The sequence below is a fragment of the Tupaia chinensis genome, unplaced genomic scaffold, assembly GCF_000334495.1.
Source record: "Tupaia chinensis unplaced genomic scaffold, TupChi_1.0 Scaffold000258_1, whole genome shotgun sequence".
NCBI classification, from domain to species: domain Eukaryota; kingdom Metazoa; phylum Chordata; class Mammalia; order Scandentia; family Tupaiidae; genus Tupaia; species Tupaia belangeri.
In genome coordinates this window covers 1,802,689-1,820,442 of record NW_006159738.1, presented here as the reverse complement: position 1 = coordinate 1,820,442, position 17,754 = coordinate 1,802,689, and the positions used below count along the sequence as shown (strand labels likewise).

The window sequence follows — 17,754 nt, the reverse complement described above, 5'->3', positions numbered from 1 at the left end:
GAAACCCGGCAGGCCCGGCGGCCGCGATGTTTAGGTTCGGGAGTGTCATTTCTTGAGTGTCGCCTTGGTCTCTCAAGACCACTGGGGGCCAGCCTCCCGCCTAGAGGTGTCACAAGTTAGCTGTCCTTCCCGAGTCAAACCCAACAAAAACGGCATAGGAAAATCGATCAAGTCCACGTGCTCGCGGGCCGCCTATGGAAAGGGCTGCCTGCCATGGCCGGATGCCCGGCTTGGGCTGGGTTTGGCTCCAATGGGACAAAGAATGTTCGGAACCGTGAGAAGGGGAGGCTCTCCAAAGTTGAGCTCCAAGTGTCGGTGGGGCTGGAGCGCCCCTGGCACACAGGGTGCCCAGTGCCCAACTGGAGCCATTTAAAAATGGCAGAAACAGCTGCAGGCCAAACTCACAGAGGAAAACACCCCCTACCCCTCTCCGGTGGGAAAGGCTGGAGTTGCTGTCTCCCACCATAGCCTTCTGTGGGAGAGACCTGTGTGGGGGCCGAGCCCCTCTGTCACCCGCCTGCAGGTTAGAGAGGGCCCCCGGCAACCCGTCCTTCTCTGCTCTGGGAGGCGTGGTGGGGCCGCCTGCCCAGGCGAGGCTCCTGGACCCTGGCAGCTGCTCCCAGGGCCGCCGGCTGCTCTGCAGGGAGGGCAGATGGCACAGAGGGACTTTCCACCCTACAGGCCCCAGAGCAGCCCGCCTGGGGGCCCAGCCAGGCCTGCGTTGGGGTAGGGGTGGAGGCCCCCTCCCCGGTGTGTGTGGTGTGTGTCCTCTGCAGACCTCAGGCTTTGGGATCTCGCGGTTGGGCTTCCAGTTCACTTCCTTGCTGTGACCTTGGCAGACCGGCCCACAGGGGTTCTGGGCCACTGCTTCCCCTCCCTGGGGGCGTCGAGGACAGGGAAGGTCATGTGTGCCCAGGAACACTTGTTCAGTGTTGCTATAAGGTGGACTTTGGAGAAAACTTGGCTTTGTTTGTTTGGCTTTGGTTTTTATGCCCCCTCCTAAGCAAAAAGGCTTTTTTACATGGGCCCTGCAGTCAGCCCTGGGGCTCTGGGTTGTTTATTAACTGCAGGGGCCACCAACCATGCATTTCACTATTGGCTGGGACAGGGGTTGCCAGATTTAGCAAATATAAACATAGGGCACCCAGTGCAATTTGAATTTCAGTTAAACAACGAGAGAATTTTAAAAAATAAGTGTTTCTTAGTATAAGGATGTCCCAAAGATGACATGGGACATCCTTATACTAAAAAATTGCCCATTTATCTGAACTTCAAACTTACTTGGGCATCCTGTATTTTGTCCAAAGGAGAGCCAAGGGGTCTGGCATACTGTTTGGCCTAGAAGCCTAGGCTGGTATTTCTCCTCTGCTCTGGGAATCCCTAACAGTACCCCCATCACCCCTTCGCTTCCCCCACCCCTGGAAAAAGAACAGCGGCTAGCTGCATGTCCCTCGCTGTGCCCCTTTTTGTCTGCTCCCAGCAAGGCAGACTGGTTGGGCAGGAGGCGGTGGCCAGAAGATGGCTATAGGGAAGACAAAATGGTGGGCCCTTTTGGGTCAGGGCAGGTGGAGAAGAGAAGGGGACGGGGGACTGTTGGGTGGGAGGCAGGTGGAAACTGTGAGGTGAGCTGGGCCCAGGACCTCCAGCATGTGGCCTGAGGATCCCCAGTGACTTGATGGGAGGACTGAGCGAGGCCACCCCAGGCAAGATGGATGGTTGTGCGTGGGGCCTCACCCTGCTCCTCTTGGGTTCCATCAGGGAGCTGTCCTGCCAGGCGCAGAGTCAGGTCGACCGGGGCCTCGTTGGTGTGAGGCGTGCCGTAGGCCAGGGCCGGGCAGAGACTAGCTCTGGGGAATGAACACAAAGTGAGAGGGTTAGAGCCTCCTGGGCAGTGGGTGACCTCAGGGTAGTCTCCTTGACTGGTCCAAGGACCCGGAGCCAGGACACTGGAACTCGGCCTTGGCCTGCAGAATCTGCGATGGGCTCCTGTAGTTGACGTAGGAGCCCATGCTGAGGAGGAGTGGCTGGGGCTGTGTTCCTGCAGCTGGGACCAGGTTTCGTCCTCTTGTCCAGGAGTCTGGGAGCCCAGGTCTGACAGGAAGAAAGAGGTGCCGAAGTTGGGCTGGTCACCAGGGCCATTGTGGGAGGGATCTCAGGGCGACTGAAGGCCAGCTTCCCAGTAAGGCTGGGGTGCGGCCTGGTGCTCGCTGGGTGAGTTCCAGCCCAGGGCCTGTAGGTGGCTGGGGGTGAAGGGGGGGGTGTTCTGGAAAGCCGCAGAGGACTGTCCTGTCGCTCCCCAGGCCGTGTGGGCCCAGGCTGTGTTTTTGAGAGAAATCTGGATTTTTATGTGGAGTATTTTTTTATGTTTGACCATTGGATTTCTTTTTTAAGAATTATTTTATTTAACTTTATTTATTTTATTTTAATTTTACCAGAGAGGGACAGAGAGAGAAAGCGAGAAAGTAAGCCGCACGGTCCAGGACTTGAACTGCGGTTGGCCATGTGGGAGTCCAGCACACGCCACCTGCTGGCCCCAGACAATTGGGTTTTAAAAAGTACTATGCAGCTTAAATAAAACACGCCCATTGGCCACCCCAGATCTAAGGTAGTGAGGAGGCTTGACGGCCTCACCAGGGAAGGGTCATGTGTTCTGAGCTGATGGGTTGGGGACAGTTTTAGGGACTCTTGTGAGCCTGCGTCCCCACTTGCTGCGTCCGAAATCCCATCCCATCTTCCCTGGCACTTGCTCCGTGACTTGTACTTGGGCCCCGCGGCCCCTCTTCCCTGGGTGGTTGCTGGCCATGTCATTCCCGAGGTCCCAGCCAGAGGTTGGGCTCTGAACGTTCTTGCCTCTGTCCCAGAGCCCCTTCAGCGACCACCCTAGGCCGCCACCAAAAACAGTTTCTGGTCTCCAGGGTTACTTGGGGGCCACAGCCAGGACAAAGGGAGGCCGGAGACCCTGGTCATGCTCAGCCCGCGGCCCGCAAAGCCCAGATCTCTGGCACACTCTGCCCGAAAGGTGTCCTGTGTGTTGCAAGTCAATTACTTTTTTTTTTTTTAACACAATTAAACCTTGAATTTGTTGATTCACTGGGGCCCAGGCCTAGGAAGCTGAGTTGAGGCCTGCGAGTGGTGAGTGCCTTTGGCCATCTGCGAGTGATTCTAGCAACGCGAGTGTTTTTGTCCAGCCGCTGAGGTCTACGTGGTCCTTCGAACCGGTTCGGGGTTTTTGCAGCACCAGAAAAACAGAAGGTGGGTTCTGGGTTCAGAGCCTGCGCCCTGGCCTGGATCTGCCACGTGCTGTGTGTGACCACGGAGAGGCGGTGTAGTCTCTCTGGGCCTCCCGTTGCCCACCCGTGAGTTGGGGTGGCAGCCCTGTTGGGAATCTGAGGCAGGCGGCGTGCAGCCGGGCAGGGAGCGAGCCTTCGGTACAGTGGCGGTTCCGATTGGTGCTCTGCTTGTCACTGAGGTTGTTCCTTGGCGTGACCTGGACCGTTGGGATTATTCGTAATGGAGGTGGTGGAAGACCGGGCCTGTGGCGTGTCCCCTCTGCCTCCGACGCCTGCCTTTTCTGCGTTCTTTCCAGGCTAACGACCCTAAGAAGTGTCTCCTTCGAGGGTCCGAACGCTGGCCCTAGAGAGGATGCGCTTGTGTCCCGTGCCTCAGTTTCTTTATCTATCAAACGGGGAAGGTGACACTCCCTGCCCCAGGAGGTTATGTCAGGATTAGAGCAAACCCACGCACTGATAAGTAAATAAGTGAACTTTAAAAACCAAACAAAAGCCAGGCCCTGACTCCTCCAGTAGGGGACCTTGGGGCTGGAGCAGGCAATTGTGGGGGCGGAGGTGTCTGTGGTTTGGTGTCTGGTTTTGAAAGTGCTCGGGCCCCACAAGCTCCTGTGGTGACAAAGGGGGCTGTGATATGTCACCCAGCACGTGAGGGCCACCCAGGCTCAGAGGAAAGATGCAGAGCAGGGTTGGGGTGCAGAGTTGGAAAAGGTGTCGGCCCACCCTGAGAGGGGTGCTCACCCCGCACGTCCTTCTTGGTGCTGAGACTGATGTCACTGGGGTTGCCGAGGTCCCTGGCTGCTCTGCCACCTTGCCAACTGTGCATCTGGCCCCGACGCCCCAGCATGGGCCCCTTGAATCAGCCAGCGTCCTTCCTGGGCTGTGGCAGGGCCTAGTGTTGGGAGCCAGGCTGGTTCAAATCTGAGCTCTGTCCACGCGGAGCCCCGGGCTCAATCCCCCAGGGTGTGTGGCCTTTGTGTGGGGCTGGAAGCGATGCTCTGGCGACGGAGTGGGGATCGAGGAGGAAGTGTGTGGCTGGGGGGGTTACTGGGGGCTGCCACAGCTAGGCGCAGTGGCGGTCAGGGCCTGGTGGTGACTGCTGTCTGTGACCAAGTCCAGTCGCCGATCCTCTCAGGCCCAAGTACTCACTCCTCCTCACTGTGGAGCTGCTCTTGTGGCAGGGCCTGGCCTCTGTCCTCCAAGAGCGACAGTTGTGCAGACCGGACACTGGAGGCAGACCTCCGGGTGCAGCCGTGGCCCACCGCTTAGGCGTTGGTCTCTGGGGGCCCCTCAGGCTCTCCAGAGAGCCTTGTTCAGAAGCACCCAGGTGGTTACTCATGCTCTGTACCTGCACCTGCTCCCTCTCCCGCCCTGGGCGCAGGGCCAGGACAGGAGGAGCCTGGTTGCCCGGCCAGGACCCGCAGCCCAGGGGAGACGCCTGCTGCCCTGACACCCCCTCTGCTGCCCAGAGAAATGCGACTGGCCAGGCCCAGGGATGTGGGCACCCTGCGCTGACTCCCTTTGTAGTAGGAACCGCGGAAATGGCTGCCTCCCGCCCCCTCAGCCCGACCGAGCAGGTCCTTCCAGCCCCGGCCCAGAGGCTGACTCGCCTAGTTAAACACACGTAGACAGGATGACCTGCTCGGGGCCCTGGCCGGTGACAGGCAGCCCACATGTCCACATCTGCAGGGTCGAGCAGCTGCCCAAGGCGGGGTGGCCTGTGACCCACAGGGGAGGAGCGACTCCTGCCCCCGGACTCCTAGTAATGGGGTCTTCTTGTCCTCCACAGGGAGAAGAAGTGGGTGACCGTTGGTGACACATCCCTACGGATCTACAAGTGGGTCCCCGTAACAGAGCCCAAGGTTGACGACGTGAGTACCAGCGGGACTGGTCCCCCTGTCCTGCTCCTCCACTGCTGAGAGAGGGGGCCGCCCTCCGCCTACCACCATGGACCCTGGGGCCCAGGCCCACAGGGAAGCAGAGTGACAAGCTGGCCTGGGTAAACCCGTACCTCCCCACCCTGCTGTAACCCAGCCAGAGTCTGTTCCTCCGAGAACGGGGCGTGTCCCTGCAAGTCCTGACTTCTGGTCTGAGAGCCCCAGGGTTGGCCAGTGCAGGCACACCCTCGCACAGAGACACCTCCTCCTGGGGCCCTTGGCACGGCGGTTTAGGGCAGGCGTGGTCATACCCGCCAATCGGCAGACCCTCTCACCTGTCGTAGCCCCATTCCTGAGCTCCTGGCTGGCTGCCAGGCCCCATGTGACACAGCCTGCATCACCTCGTCCCCTTCTCACACTGAGTCGGTCAGTGGATCCCTTTCAAGCAGCTAGCGTGAGCATGCAGGCTCAGAGAGGTGAGGCCACTTCTCCGGAGCCCCACAACTACTGTCCGAGCTGGGCGCTGAGCTCAGGTCCGTCTGACTCCAAAGTGCACCTTTTGCACTCTCAGAGCCTTCTGGTTGTCGGAGCTGCTGAGAGCCTGGAACAGGGCACCTGGCAGCGAGAGGGGCTCCAGGAAGGCCTCCTGGAGGGCCAGAGCCATGCTCAGTACCGCCACTAGATGGAGCGCAAGTGGCCGTGCGGGGTCTGTGGGAGGAATGGCCAGTGGGCAGCTGCCTGGACTCAGGCAGTTGCTCCAAAGACCCCAGCCATGTCGGCTGCCCCTGTTTCCAGTCAGAGTCCAGAGCAGGGCCGCCCACAGGCTTTAGCACGGGCTGTTCCTCCCACCCAGACTGCCTTCCTGTGTACCCAAACACAAGCCTCTTGTCCAAGAAGGCTCCAACTAACCCAGAGGCTCCCGTCACTCCGGGGACTGACAGGTCAAGATGGGCTAGTGCGGGGCGGCTTCCCTCACCATCTGCAGTTACCCGCCCTATGGGTCTTGGGTTTCCATCCTCGGCCCTGCGGTCCCTGCTTACCCCGAGGGAGAGCTGATGCTGGGCTGAGGACCAGCCCATCTAACCTGGCCTGGGCTCCTGTAGCCACCAGGGTTGCTGTGCCCAAAGGGACAGAGACTCGGCTGTCCAGCCGCGCCCGCGAGCAGGGGGCCCCAGGAAGGCAGCGCCTGGCTGTGCCCAGGTTGGGCCTCGGACGTCACCAGGTGTTGCCGAAACGCCAGTGCACGGGAGAAGTCGAGGTCCTTGCTCTCAAGGAATTTCTGATCTCGTTGGGGAAGATAATTATAGAATCGCATGAGTGACATCAGGGAGGTGCCAGATGGAATACGATCAAGGAGCAAACGTCACGTGAGGGCCGCCGGAGAGGACAGCCCCAGGCTGGGCGTGGAGCCCGAGGCTGGGAGTTGGAGCCGGGGCACAGGGGACCCCCCCCCGCCCCCCGTCTTAGGTTCCTGGGTTGTGCAGAGAAGCAGTCAGGTCAGGCTGGGGTTTCTGCTCCAGAGCAAAGGCGGTGCACCACCCCTGCGGACCTGCTCAGGAACGTGACCTTCCCTGTCTCTGAACCACGTGCTGTTCACCTCCCTCGCCCCTCTTCTTGGGGGCAGTGGCTCCCAGCCTGGCTGGCCACCTTAATAAAATCCAGATTTCAGAGGCCAGCAGGTGGTGGGAGGTTAAGATGCTAGATCCCACATGACCCACTCCACAGTTCGAGTCCCAGGTCCCGTTGCTTGAAAATCATGCCGGGTGCGTGGGTGTGTGTGCCCCAAATTCCGAGAGGAGAATGGAGAAGGGACTGCGGTGTGGCCATCCCCTCTGCGGGTTGAGTGCTTACTTTTCTTCTCTCTGTCTCTGGTGAACACAAGTGCCCTTTAGCAAAAACTAAAAAATGAAAACAAAACAAAGAAACCCCCAAAATGACAACAAAATGCAGATTTCTGGGCCCCATACCCATAATCTCTGAAGGTTGGGGCTAAGCATCTGCATTGTTTTAGACACGTGATGACTTTATGGTTGTATCATTTTATACTTCAGAACTCTTAAATTTCATTCTTTGAATAGGTAAAACATGTTACAAAATTCAAATGTAGCTTTAAAACCAGTTTTTAATTAAGACTATATTCTGTGAAATTCACGTTTTTAAAAGAATTATTTATTTATGGGATCAGCAGTTAGCATAATGGCTATGTCGCTGGACTCCCATGTGGTCGATTGTGGTTTGAGTCCCAGACCCGGTGGCTTAAAACTCACGCCGGGCGCGTGTGCGTGTGTGCCCAAGATCCCGAGAGGAGAATGGAGGAGAAGGGATTGTGGTGTGGCCATCCCCCTGGAAGATGATTTCTCACTTTCTGTCTCTCTGTCTCTCTCTGTCTGGCGAATGCATGCGCCCTTTAGCAAAGACCCCTCCAAAAGAAAAAAAGAAGAATTAATTAATTAATTATTTATTTATTTATTTTAATTTGACTAGAGAGAGACACAGAATGAGAGACTGAGGGAAAGTGAGAAAGCCAGCCACCAGGTCTGGGACTCAAACTGTGGTCAGCCATGTGGGAGCGTCTAGCGCCTTAACCACCACATCACCTGCTGGCCCCAAAATTCACTCTTTGAAGTGTGCAGCCATCACCACTAGAATTCTGAGACATTTGCATCACCCCCAAAATGCTCCTAGCCCGTAGGAGTCGGTTGCCCTTCTCCCTGCCTCGGGAACAACCTTCCACGTCTGTCTCCGGGTCCGTGGATTGTCCGAATGTTACTCTCACTGCCGAGCCTTTTTCTTTTCTTTTCTGTTGGATTTTTTTTTTTTAAGAGAGTTTTTTGCTACAGGCACATGGGCTCTCCAGAAAGACAGAAAGTGCTGCCCTGGGCTGGCAGTGACTCTGCCCTTTTCCCCAGACCATCTCCCTGGAGGAGGAAGGGAGGAGGCAGACCCGCCAACCAGGGGTTCGCATGCCTGCTGAGGTGGCCTTGCACCAGTGGCGTGATCACCAAGCCTTCCCTCTGCAGGGTGGCCCAGAGCTGATGGACAAGCTCAAGTGCAGACCACGGACGGCCCTCCAGAGGCTCGGGGCTCCGGGAGCGACCAGTGCCATGAAATATTCATACAGTCCCAGGGACTCGTGGGCACATGGGCGCCACTCGGGTAGTGACGTGGCTTCTGTTTCTTCCTTCCCTCCAGAAAAACAAGAATAAGAAGAAGGGCAAAGACGAGAAGTGCGGCTCGGAGGTGACCACCCCAGAGAACAGTTCGTCCCCGGGGATGGTGGACATGCACGGTGAGCTCTGTGGGCCTGCGGCTAGCCTGCCAGCTCCTGGCCGGGCCGGGCCGGGCGCTCGGTGTTTCTCCAGCAGGTTTGCTCACATTCCAGGCTGGGGGCAGGAGGGCTGGGCAGGGCCAGGAGGCCTCTGCCAGGGAGAAGCTCGGCACAGCACAGGAGACGGGCTTTCACTTCCCGGTGCATTGAGCCAAGAAAAGAGGCGCCCGAGATGTGGCCGAGGCCTGGGGGTGGGGTGGGTTCTGTCAGCCCCATCTGCTGGGGGGCCTTTCTTTTTTGAGGAGAGGCGTTTGTTTTCTTCTCCCTCCTGGGGCAGACATGGCACAGCAATGACTATATGAGGAGACTTCAAAAAGTGTATGGAATGGCAATCAGGTGGCATGGTAAGGTGTTGGGCTCCCACATGATTGACTATGGTTCGAGTCCTGGACCTGGTATTTTGCTTTCTCTCTCTCTCTTCGTTCTTTCTCTGTGTGTTTCTCCCTGGTCAAACTGAATAATAATAATAATAATAATAATAATAAATTAAATTATGTAAATAATTCTTTTGAAAAAGTATATAAAAAAATGAAATTAAAGTATATTTTATTGCAAAAAAAAAATGAAACCCACACATTTTCCTCCATACTATGCATTTTCCACATACTTTTTGAAGCCCCGTGCATCTTCCATTTCCCATTTGCTTTGGCTGCTGGGGAACTCCAAGCTAGATTTCTGAGCAGTTGTTGTTTTGCTTTGTTTTTAGGTTTTTGCCAGAGGGCGCATGTGCTTACCAGAGAGAGACAGAGACCATAGAGGGAAAGTGCGAAATCTTCTCCCAGGGAGGATGGCCATGCCACAGTCCCTTCTCCAGTCTCCGTCTGGGATTTTGGGCACGCACACACACGCGCCCAGCATGATTTTCAAGGCACCAGGTCTGGGACTCAAACCACGGTGAGCCAGGGCCTTAACCACTGTGCCATCTGCTGGTCCCTGCCCGGATTTGTCATCACTCCAGCACCCTGGGAGCCACCTCGTGTATTGGCAGCCTGCATTCCTTTGCTGTTTTATTTCAGAAATTGTCCCCCTACCGTGTGACCTGGGCCGTTAACCTCTAGCCTTTTGGCTTGTTGGTTTGATTTGTAGAGGGGGTGATGAGGCTGGGTCAGAGTAGCCCGTCAGAGGCCTGGCGCCCACTGCTATGAGCCTGCCCCGGTAGCGAGCTAAGAAATGCCAGGCTTTGAGGGTGAGGTGTGGGTTTGTGGTCTGGACTCACACTCCGGAAAATCTAGAACACCAGACACCGAGAGCGTCTCCATGTTAGCACGAGTACAGCCCAGGCCAAGGGTGAAGGCCGGGCTTGTTGGTGTGAAGGGGAGAGGGACACAGCCTGGCTGGGGTTCCCCTGGAGGGTTCAGGGGAGCAGGGGAGCCAGCAGCTTTTAAGTCTGCAGATTGCGGAAGTTAGCTCCGGGGTCGGGGTCGGCGTCAGGCTGCTCCCAGCTGCCCAGGCCAGGCCTGGCGGCCAGCTTGTTACACATTAGTACTCACTGTCATTAATTAACGCCACCACAGGCTGGCACCTGTGGGTCAAGCTCCCACACACAGACAGGCCTCTGTTTCTTTTTTTGAGAGAGTTTTGTTTGTTTTGTTTTTTGTGTTATTTCTTTTTTTGCTCTAGTGCACACGAGCTCACCAGAAAGACAGACAGACAGCGAGACATGACCCACGGGAGGGAATGGCCACGCCGCAATCCCTTCTCCTCCATTCTCCTCTCAGGATCTTGGGCACACACTCACACACACGCGCCCTGTGTGAGTTTAAGCCAAGACGTTCAGGACTTGAACCTCAGTTGATTATGAGGGAGTCCAGTGACATAGCCATCGCACCATCTGGTGGTCCTGTGTATTCTTTGTGAGAGTTTATGTATTTATTTCTTCTGTGAATGAGACAGATAGACAGCCACTCCCACCCAATAGGATGGCCACGACCTACGCCCGCCAGCCCAGGACACGGCACACGTGTGCTCAGAGTACTCAGGGAGGTCTCGGGACAAGAACCCGGAACCCTTCCATGTGGTCAGCCCAGCAGAGGGCCACGTTCTGCTGCTGTGCTACCATCTGCCCCAAACAGAGAGACCATCCATACCTTGGCAGAGGAAAGAAGTTTAGATTCTCCCTCTCCTTTTTCTATTTTCTAGAGGGCACGTGTGTTTACCAGAGAGAGACAGACCGAGAGACCAAGAGAGACGGAGAGGGAAAGTGAGGAAGCAACTCTTGGGGGGTGGTCACACCACAGTCCTCTTGTCCTTTGATCGGGTTTTGGGCATGCATGAACACACGCCTGGCACGTTCTCAAGCCCCTAGGTGTGGGGCCCGACTGGACGGTTAGCCACGTAAGGTCCAGCCTTCTTAACCACTACACCACCAGCTGGCTCCAGATGTAGATGTTCCTATTAGGAAAACACGGTTTTTTTTTTTTTGTTTTTTTGTTTTTTTTTTAAGCTCCAGAATTTGCCAGATGCTGCTTTTGCGTAACAAGGGTCCCAGCGTCTATGTAAATTGAGACCCGCTTCCTCCGCGGGTTGCGATCAGGAGACTCGGGCAGGCATCGGCCAGACCAGCCTGAGCACGTGGCTTTGCCACTCAGAGCCAACGTCCCCCTCTGTCAGAGAGGGGAACACGGCATGAGGTGCCTGATGCCTGGCACACAGCAGGTGCCCAGGACAGGTGGGAAGCCCCTCTGTCTCTCTCTCTCTCTGTGTCTCTCTCTCGCTTTTTCTCTCTCTTTCAAACATTCCAAAAACAGCTTCAGTCCCAGGTGCACCGTGGCCCAGAAAGGCAACGTCAGATTGTGATGTTATTTTTGAAAGCGCCACTTGGGGATCTGCAGTTTAAAATGACTCTCTGTGCCCAAGAAGGGGGTGCAGGGGGAGGAGAGGTGTGCCAGGACCCCCACTCTGCCACAGCTGGCACTGTCACCAGTGAACTCTTCCCTTCCTGTTACAAAGGGCTTCGTCGGGGGGAAGAGCGAGCGTGGTGGCCGAGCCCCCACGTGTCCCCCAGTGTGGCATTTGTGCACACCCCACCAGATTGGCCTCCTGTTTTTTTAATGTGCCGAAATTGAATCGAATTTACATGTAGAAACCCACAGCTCTGGAGCTTACTGTCCACGGACTCCTGACCACTGCGTGCACCCTGTGTTAAAGCACTTTGAAGTCATTTTCCCCGCATCGTGGTACTTATTTATTAAGAATTATTTTATTTAACTTTATTTATTTTAATTTGACCAGAGAGGAGGGAGAGAAAGAGAGACAGAAAGAAGGAAAGTGAGAAAGCAAAGCACCAGATCCGGGACTCGAACCACAGTTGGTGGGAGTCCAGTGCCCTGAGCCATCACACCACCTGCCAGCCCCATATCATGGCATTTAAAGTCTGTACCTGGCTATTTCAGCCTGCATTGCTAAAAAACGGCATTTCTACATACTCACTGTACCATTACCACTTCTCGTAAAGTGGACAAGAACCCCGAGGCAGCTCTCACAATCCAGCCCAAACTCAGACGCCCCAGTCGTTCCAGAAGGTGTCACGCACATCCGGGAAGGTCGAGCTGCCACACCAGCTGGCTGCGCCGTCTGATTTCTTCAGTCTGTCGTAGTCTTCCCTGCTCTCCACGCTCATTCCCTTTTTCACAGTACCCACTCGACATCGGGCCAGTTGTCCTGTGGCATGTCCTACCTTCTGCTTCCTCGGTTCTTTTTTTAGAATTATTGTTTTAATTTTATTTATTATTAGTATTATTTTTAATTTGCTATGGGGCACGTGTGCTCACCAGAGAGAAACAAGAGAGAGAGGGAACGTGAGAAGGCAAGCCTCCAGGTCTGGGACTTGAACTGTGGTCAGGCGAGTTTGGCGCCTTAACCTCCATGCCACCTGCTGGCCCCTGTCAGCTACTGACTTGTTCTTCTTCCCTTTTATTCGTATGTAGTAGAAGGAAACTAAAGACTTGAAAAAGTCAGAGGAGGCGTTTTGGCAACACTGTTCTGTGGCCAGAAGCACCAGAATTAGGCTTAAATGTCCCCCAGAACTTTAACTGTGGTAGGTGACCGTCTCGACCTGGCTGCCTCCTGACAGGGTTCTCCGTGAGCCCATGCAGGGGATGGCAGGCCAGCTCCCAGGATCCTTTGCCTCACAGGACCTGAGGGTGCGCCAGCCTCAGAGCCCCAGGAGAGGGAGATATCCAGACCTCCTGGGAGAGTGTCCTCCGGGCCGCAGGAACCAAGGGCAGGGAGGCTGAGCCCCTCCGAACACCTGCCTGTCCTTGGCAGCTGCGGGTCTCAACCTGTGTCCTGTCCCCGCCCCACAGACGACAACAGCAACCAGAGCTCCATAGCAGATGCCTCGCCCATCAAGCAGGAGAACAGCAGCAACTCCAGCCCTGCGCCCGAGCCCACCTCAGCCGTGCCCAGCGATGGCACCGAAGCCAAGGCGGATGAGGCCCAGCCGGATGGCAAGGAGCACCCTGGAGCGGAAGGTATGCACCTGCAGGGCCGGAACTCGGGGGGCTGCCCTCCGGACAGCGGTAGCCTGTCAGCAGCGGTGGGTAAGGGGCCGCGCCAGCCGGGATGCACACATAGAAGAAAGGTCATGCGTAGAGCGCATGTACTTGCAGGGCAACAAAAAGATCAGAGAGAACTGGGACCAGCAGCTGACATGATGATATGTCTCTGGACTTGCATGTAGTCAACTGCAGTTCGAGTCCCGGACTCAGTGGCTTAAAACTCATACTGGGCATGTGTATGCATGCCCAGAATCCTGACAGGAGACTAGAGGAGAAGGGACTGTGCTGTGGTCATCCCACCTGGGGGGTGATTTCTCACTTTCTGTCTCTCTGTCTCTCTAGCGAGTGTATGTGCCCTATAGCAAAAAAAGGTGGGAGAAGGGAATAGAGATTAATTGTGGGCTTACTGCCGTTTAAGTAGGGTGATCATTAGAGCAGGTGACACCCGGGCTAGGCAAGGGAGCGAGCCGTGTGGATAGGTGGAAGGAGAGCATTTGGGGCCCAGAGATCAGCAGGGCAGAGACCCTGAGGCAGGAAAGTGAGCAGGCTGAGGTCAGAGAGGAGGCGCAGCCGCGGCGTGGGGCGCTCCGAAGGCCACAGCACCAACCTCGGGGGGGTTGTTTCTTGTTTACTGTTTTTTCATTTCTCTCATGAAGCATAGAGGGAAGGAGGGAAGGAAGGAGGGAGAGTAGCTTTAGGAGGTCTCCTTATCCACACGGCACACTCGCCAGCCAGGTAGCCAGCCAGGGTCATGAGCTCACTAGCCCCCGGTGTGTTTCAGGCCGGCTTGGGACCAGAACCCAGGGCTTCTATACAGCCTCGGCACTGCGAAGTGGCACTTCACTGCAGGTGCCACTGTGGCTGGGCCACGCCAGGTCTTCACGTTGAGTGAGATGGCGCCATTAGGGCTTCGGATGTGATCCAGAAGGTTGAGAGCAGGTGGTGGGGTGGGGGCCGATGAGGCAGGGACCCCAACAAGGGGGCTGCCATGGTTTGGGGTTTTCTTTTTCGGGTGCCAGAGGGTGGCAGCCGGACCTGGGTGGGAGCCGAAGAGGGCAAGAGGTGGTCTGACTGCGAGGGGCGTGTGCACACGCACGTACCCGCATGTGCGTTTCCCTGGAGGTCTATGGAGAGACAGGAAGAGCAGCCGGACACTCCCCTGGGTGCCCACCAGCCCAGTGCAGCGGATTCCTGGTTTCTTTTTGCTTTCTGCTTTGTCTGGAAATACTTGTCTCTGGGTCCACTGGGAAGGAAGGTATAGACTCAGGACATTCGCTCCCTACGTCTGTCAGGGTGTCCTCTTGAAGAACCAGACTCACACGTATGGTTATCGAGCCCAAGGACATGGGTGGTCCTAATACTGAGACACTTTTTTGGGAGGGAGGAGAGATTTTTTGCTACAGGGCACATGCACTCGCCAGAGAGACACAGAGACAGAGACAGAAAGCAAGAAGTCACACCTTGGGGGGATGGCCACGCCACAATCCCTCCTTCTCCGTTCTCCTCCTGGGATCTTGTGCACACACACACGCCTGTCGTGAGTTTGAAGCCACTGGGACCGGGACTCGAACTATGGCTGGCCACGTGGAATCAGTGATGTAATCACTATGCCATCTGCTGGCCCCCGAAGACACATGTTGAAGCCTGAGGTGAGAGCGAGTGCCGATGGCCGATGCTGGGGTGTGCGAATGGACATGGAGACCTGGGCTCCTGGAGGAGAGGTGTGGAGGAGCGGCTCTGTGTGGCAGCCGGGTCTGGGGCGCCTCGTGCACTGAGTGGGGCGGCGAGCCTCAGCAGGTGTGGAGTGGGGTCGCAGGAGGTGCGGGGTAGAGTTGGGGGTGCCCGGGACCCCCCGGGCAGGCAGGGAGCGTGTCCAGGAGCAGGCCAGGCAGTGCAGAAAGGCTGCCTTCTGCCGCAGAGCTCGTCCATGGCTGTGCGTCCTTCACCCATCACATCCACCTGATGCAGGGCTCTGAACTGGTGGCCTCAGTCACGCTGTCCTGCCCCTGTCCCCCCAAGGCCTCTCAGGCCAGCAGGCAGGACAGACGTGATCGGCACGGGGAGTGTGGGTATGGCCGTGGAGCCCAGTGATGTTTTTTGCTGTAGGACACGTCAGCTGGAGAGACACAGAGAGAGGGAGAGTGAGAACTCAACCTCTGGGGGGATGGCCACGCTGCAGTCCCTTCTCCATTCTCCTCTCGGGATCTTGGCCACGCATGCACATGCACCTGGCATGAGTTTTAAGCCTCCAGGTCCGGGACTAGAACCGCAGTTGACTATGTGGAAGTCCAGCGATGTTACCATTACGCCATCTGCTGGTCCCCACACCAGGGCCTCTTCGGGCCGCCCCCGCACACACACACTGGCCTGCGTGGCTGCCCGGCAGTGCTCAGAGTAGAGACACCTGCCCTTGCCAGGGGCTGCCGAGCTCCCTGGGGGAAGGACCCGCATAGGCCCATGAGGCCTCCCCAGGTGGGAGTGTGCTGCCCACAGGGCAGGACGGCCGGCAGCTGGTGACCTTGCTCTGAACTTGTTTACTGCTGAGTGAGTTCAGGACTGACATAATGTCCAAGCTCTGGACTAAATTTAGGCCCCAGGAAAATCACGGCCCTGGGGAGCCGCAGCACCGCCGTGCCCGGGGAGCTGGGCTACTGCCCTAGCCCTCGGCCGCTCCGCCAGCTCCCGGCGGTTCTCGTCAGTGCCTGTTCCTGGCTCTCGGGGAGTCCTCTGGCCAGGACATGTCTGTCCAGCAGAGGGTCAGCCTGACCTCTGGCTCTTACGCCTGTAGCGGGGGCCCCGGCCGGCCCTCCTCTTCCCGGTCCCCGGGGCAGGAGGAACTGCCCAAAGAGGCGGAGCCACTGGCGTGGCAGGTGTTCTGGGACACGGTCAAGCTCATGTAGGTGTTATGAAATGGAGTGTGGTGTTAGCGTGGGCTATTTCTCCTTTCTTAGAGAGGTAAATTCACATCAAATTAACCATCTAAGGGTGAAAAGCACGGGGCTGGCAGGTGGCGTGGTGGTTAAGGTAAGGGCGCTAGGCTCCCACATGGCCAACTGTGGTTCAAGTCCTGGACCTGGCAGCTTCCTTTCTCACGTTCCCTCTCTCTCTCTGGCCTTCTCTGGTCAAATTCAAATAAATAAATGAATAAATAAAGTTAGAGAAAATAATTATTTAAAAAAAGGAAAACAGGCTGCATATTTTTATCACCTCCCGAAAAAACTGGTTCCATGAACACTCACTTCCTCTCCCTGTCCCCCGGCCTGGCAGCCACCAGGGCACGGTCGGTCGCTGTGGGTTCCCTGCCCTGGGCATTTCATGTGAATCAGGTCTTTTGTGTCTACCTCATTACTCGGCACCAAGTTCTTCAGGGTCACCCCCGAGGCAGCTCCCTCCTCCCGGAGCTGAGTGGGTTCCCAGTGTCTGGACAGACCGTGTTTTGTTGGTCCGTTCTCTTGTCTTCCTGCCGGGGGCTGTGTCCGCCTGCCGGCATTGGGACGAGGGCTGCTGTGAACACGCCTGTACACTCATCTGTTTGATTCTCTGTGCTCAGTCTTTGGGGGGGGGGAAATGTGCCTGCATGTGGAATCACCAGCTTGTACGGTAATCCCGTGTTCAACTTTCTAGGAACCAACGTTAATGTGGATATTAAAGGGAAATAAAAATGTCAGAGAATCCCCTGGTCACTCGCTCCAGTGGTTATTTTGTTGTTGGGGTCTGGTCTGTGTCATCCTATTAAATCTTCACAGCTTCTCCAAAAAACAAAACAAAACAAAAAGGGACCAGTAGTTAGCATAATGGCTATGTCGCTGGACTCCCACGTAGTCGACTGCGGTTCACATCCCGGACCCGGTGGCTTAAAACTCAGGCCGGGCGCGTGTGCGTGCGTGCCTAAGATCCCGAGAGGAGAATGGAGGAGAAGGGATTGCAGCATGACCATCCCCCCTGGGGGGTGATTTCTCGCTTTCTGTCTCTCTGTCTCTGTCTTCCTGGTGAGCGCACGCACCCTATAGCAAAAACCTCTCAAAAAAAGAAGAAAGAAAAAACTACAGTCTTTATTTGGGGAAAGGGAGAGATTATCTGCACGAGAGGAGTGAAATCTGGAATGAGGGGGTAAATCCTCCAGAACCTCAGTAGGTTCATCTCTGGGTGTCCTGTGCTGATTTAGTAACTTTTTTTAAAGTGTTTTCTATTTCCTGAGATGATCAGACATGATTCTGACAATCAAAAAAAAATCTATATTATTAAGAGGAATATTTCCAAAGGGCCAGTTACTTCTGATGTTGGCAAGAAGAGAGGGAAGGCTATTTAAAGAATCAGGGAAGCCACGTTGACTCCTGGAGGAACCACCCGCCATGGTTGTTGGAGTGTGCCGAGTCCACCAGGGGGCGCTGGTGCCTGCCGCTCAGAAATGAGCATCCTTCGGTTTCTTTAAGGCACTTTGTGCTAAAGAGGTTTGGAGAGCCCCCCAGGCCAGGCTGTGGCCTGGCTGCTTCAAACAGCATCTCTTAAAAAATAACCAGGAGGTTTCCCAAGTCCCGCAGCCTGGTGCAGCTCTAGAAACCACGACCACAGAAGTACCCAGTGGCAGGTATTTTTAGCACGTGGCCCCATCTGGCTCTGAGCCTCACGTGTCTGAAAACGGCTCCTGTTGTCTTCTTTTTCTTAGATGCTTCTGACGAGCAGACTTCACAGTCTTCGGTGGAAAACTCGCTGAACAGCTCAGAGAAAGTAGAACGGCAGCCATCTGGAGACTCGGGCCTGGC

The 17,754-nt window shown here is 56.1% G+C and overlaps 1 protein-coding gene across 1 annotated transcript in view; it reads left to right on the top strand.

Moving 5' to 3' along the window:
• Positions 1-5,076: 5,076 nt before the first annotated feature.
• The window catches only part of BCL7A (BAF chromatin remodeling complex subunit BCL7A), a gene marked incomplete at its 5' end in the record, with an annotated part of 18,296 nt that continues 5,618 nt past the window's right edge, over positions 5,077-17,754 (top strand). The window contains 4 exon segments of the mRNA XM_027772197.1: positions 5,077-5,158; positions 8,357-8,453; positions 12,797-12,964; positions 17,658-17,753. Of these exon segments, the coding sequence (XP_027627998.1) occupies positions 5,077-5,158; positions 8,357-8,453; positions 12,797-12,964; positions 17,658-17,753 (443 nt within the window).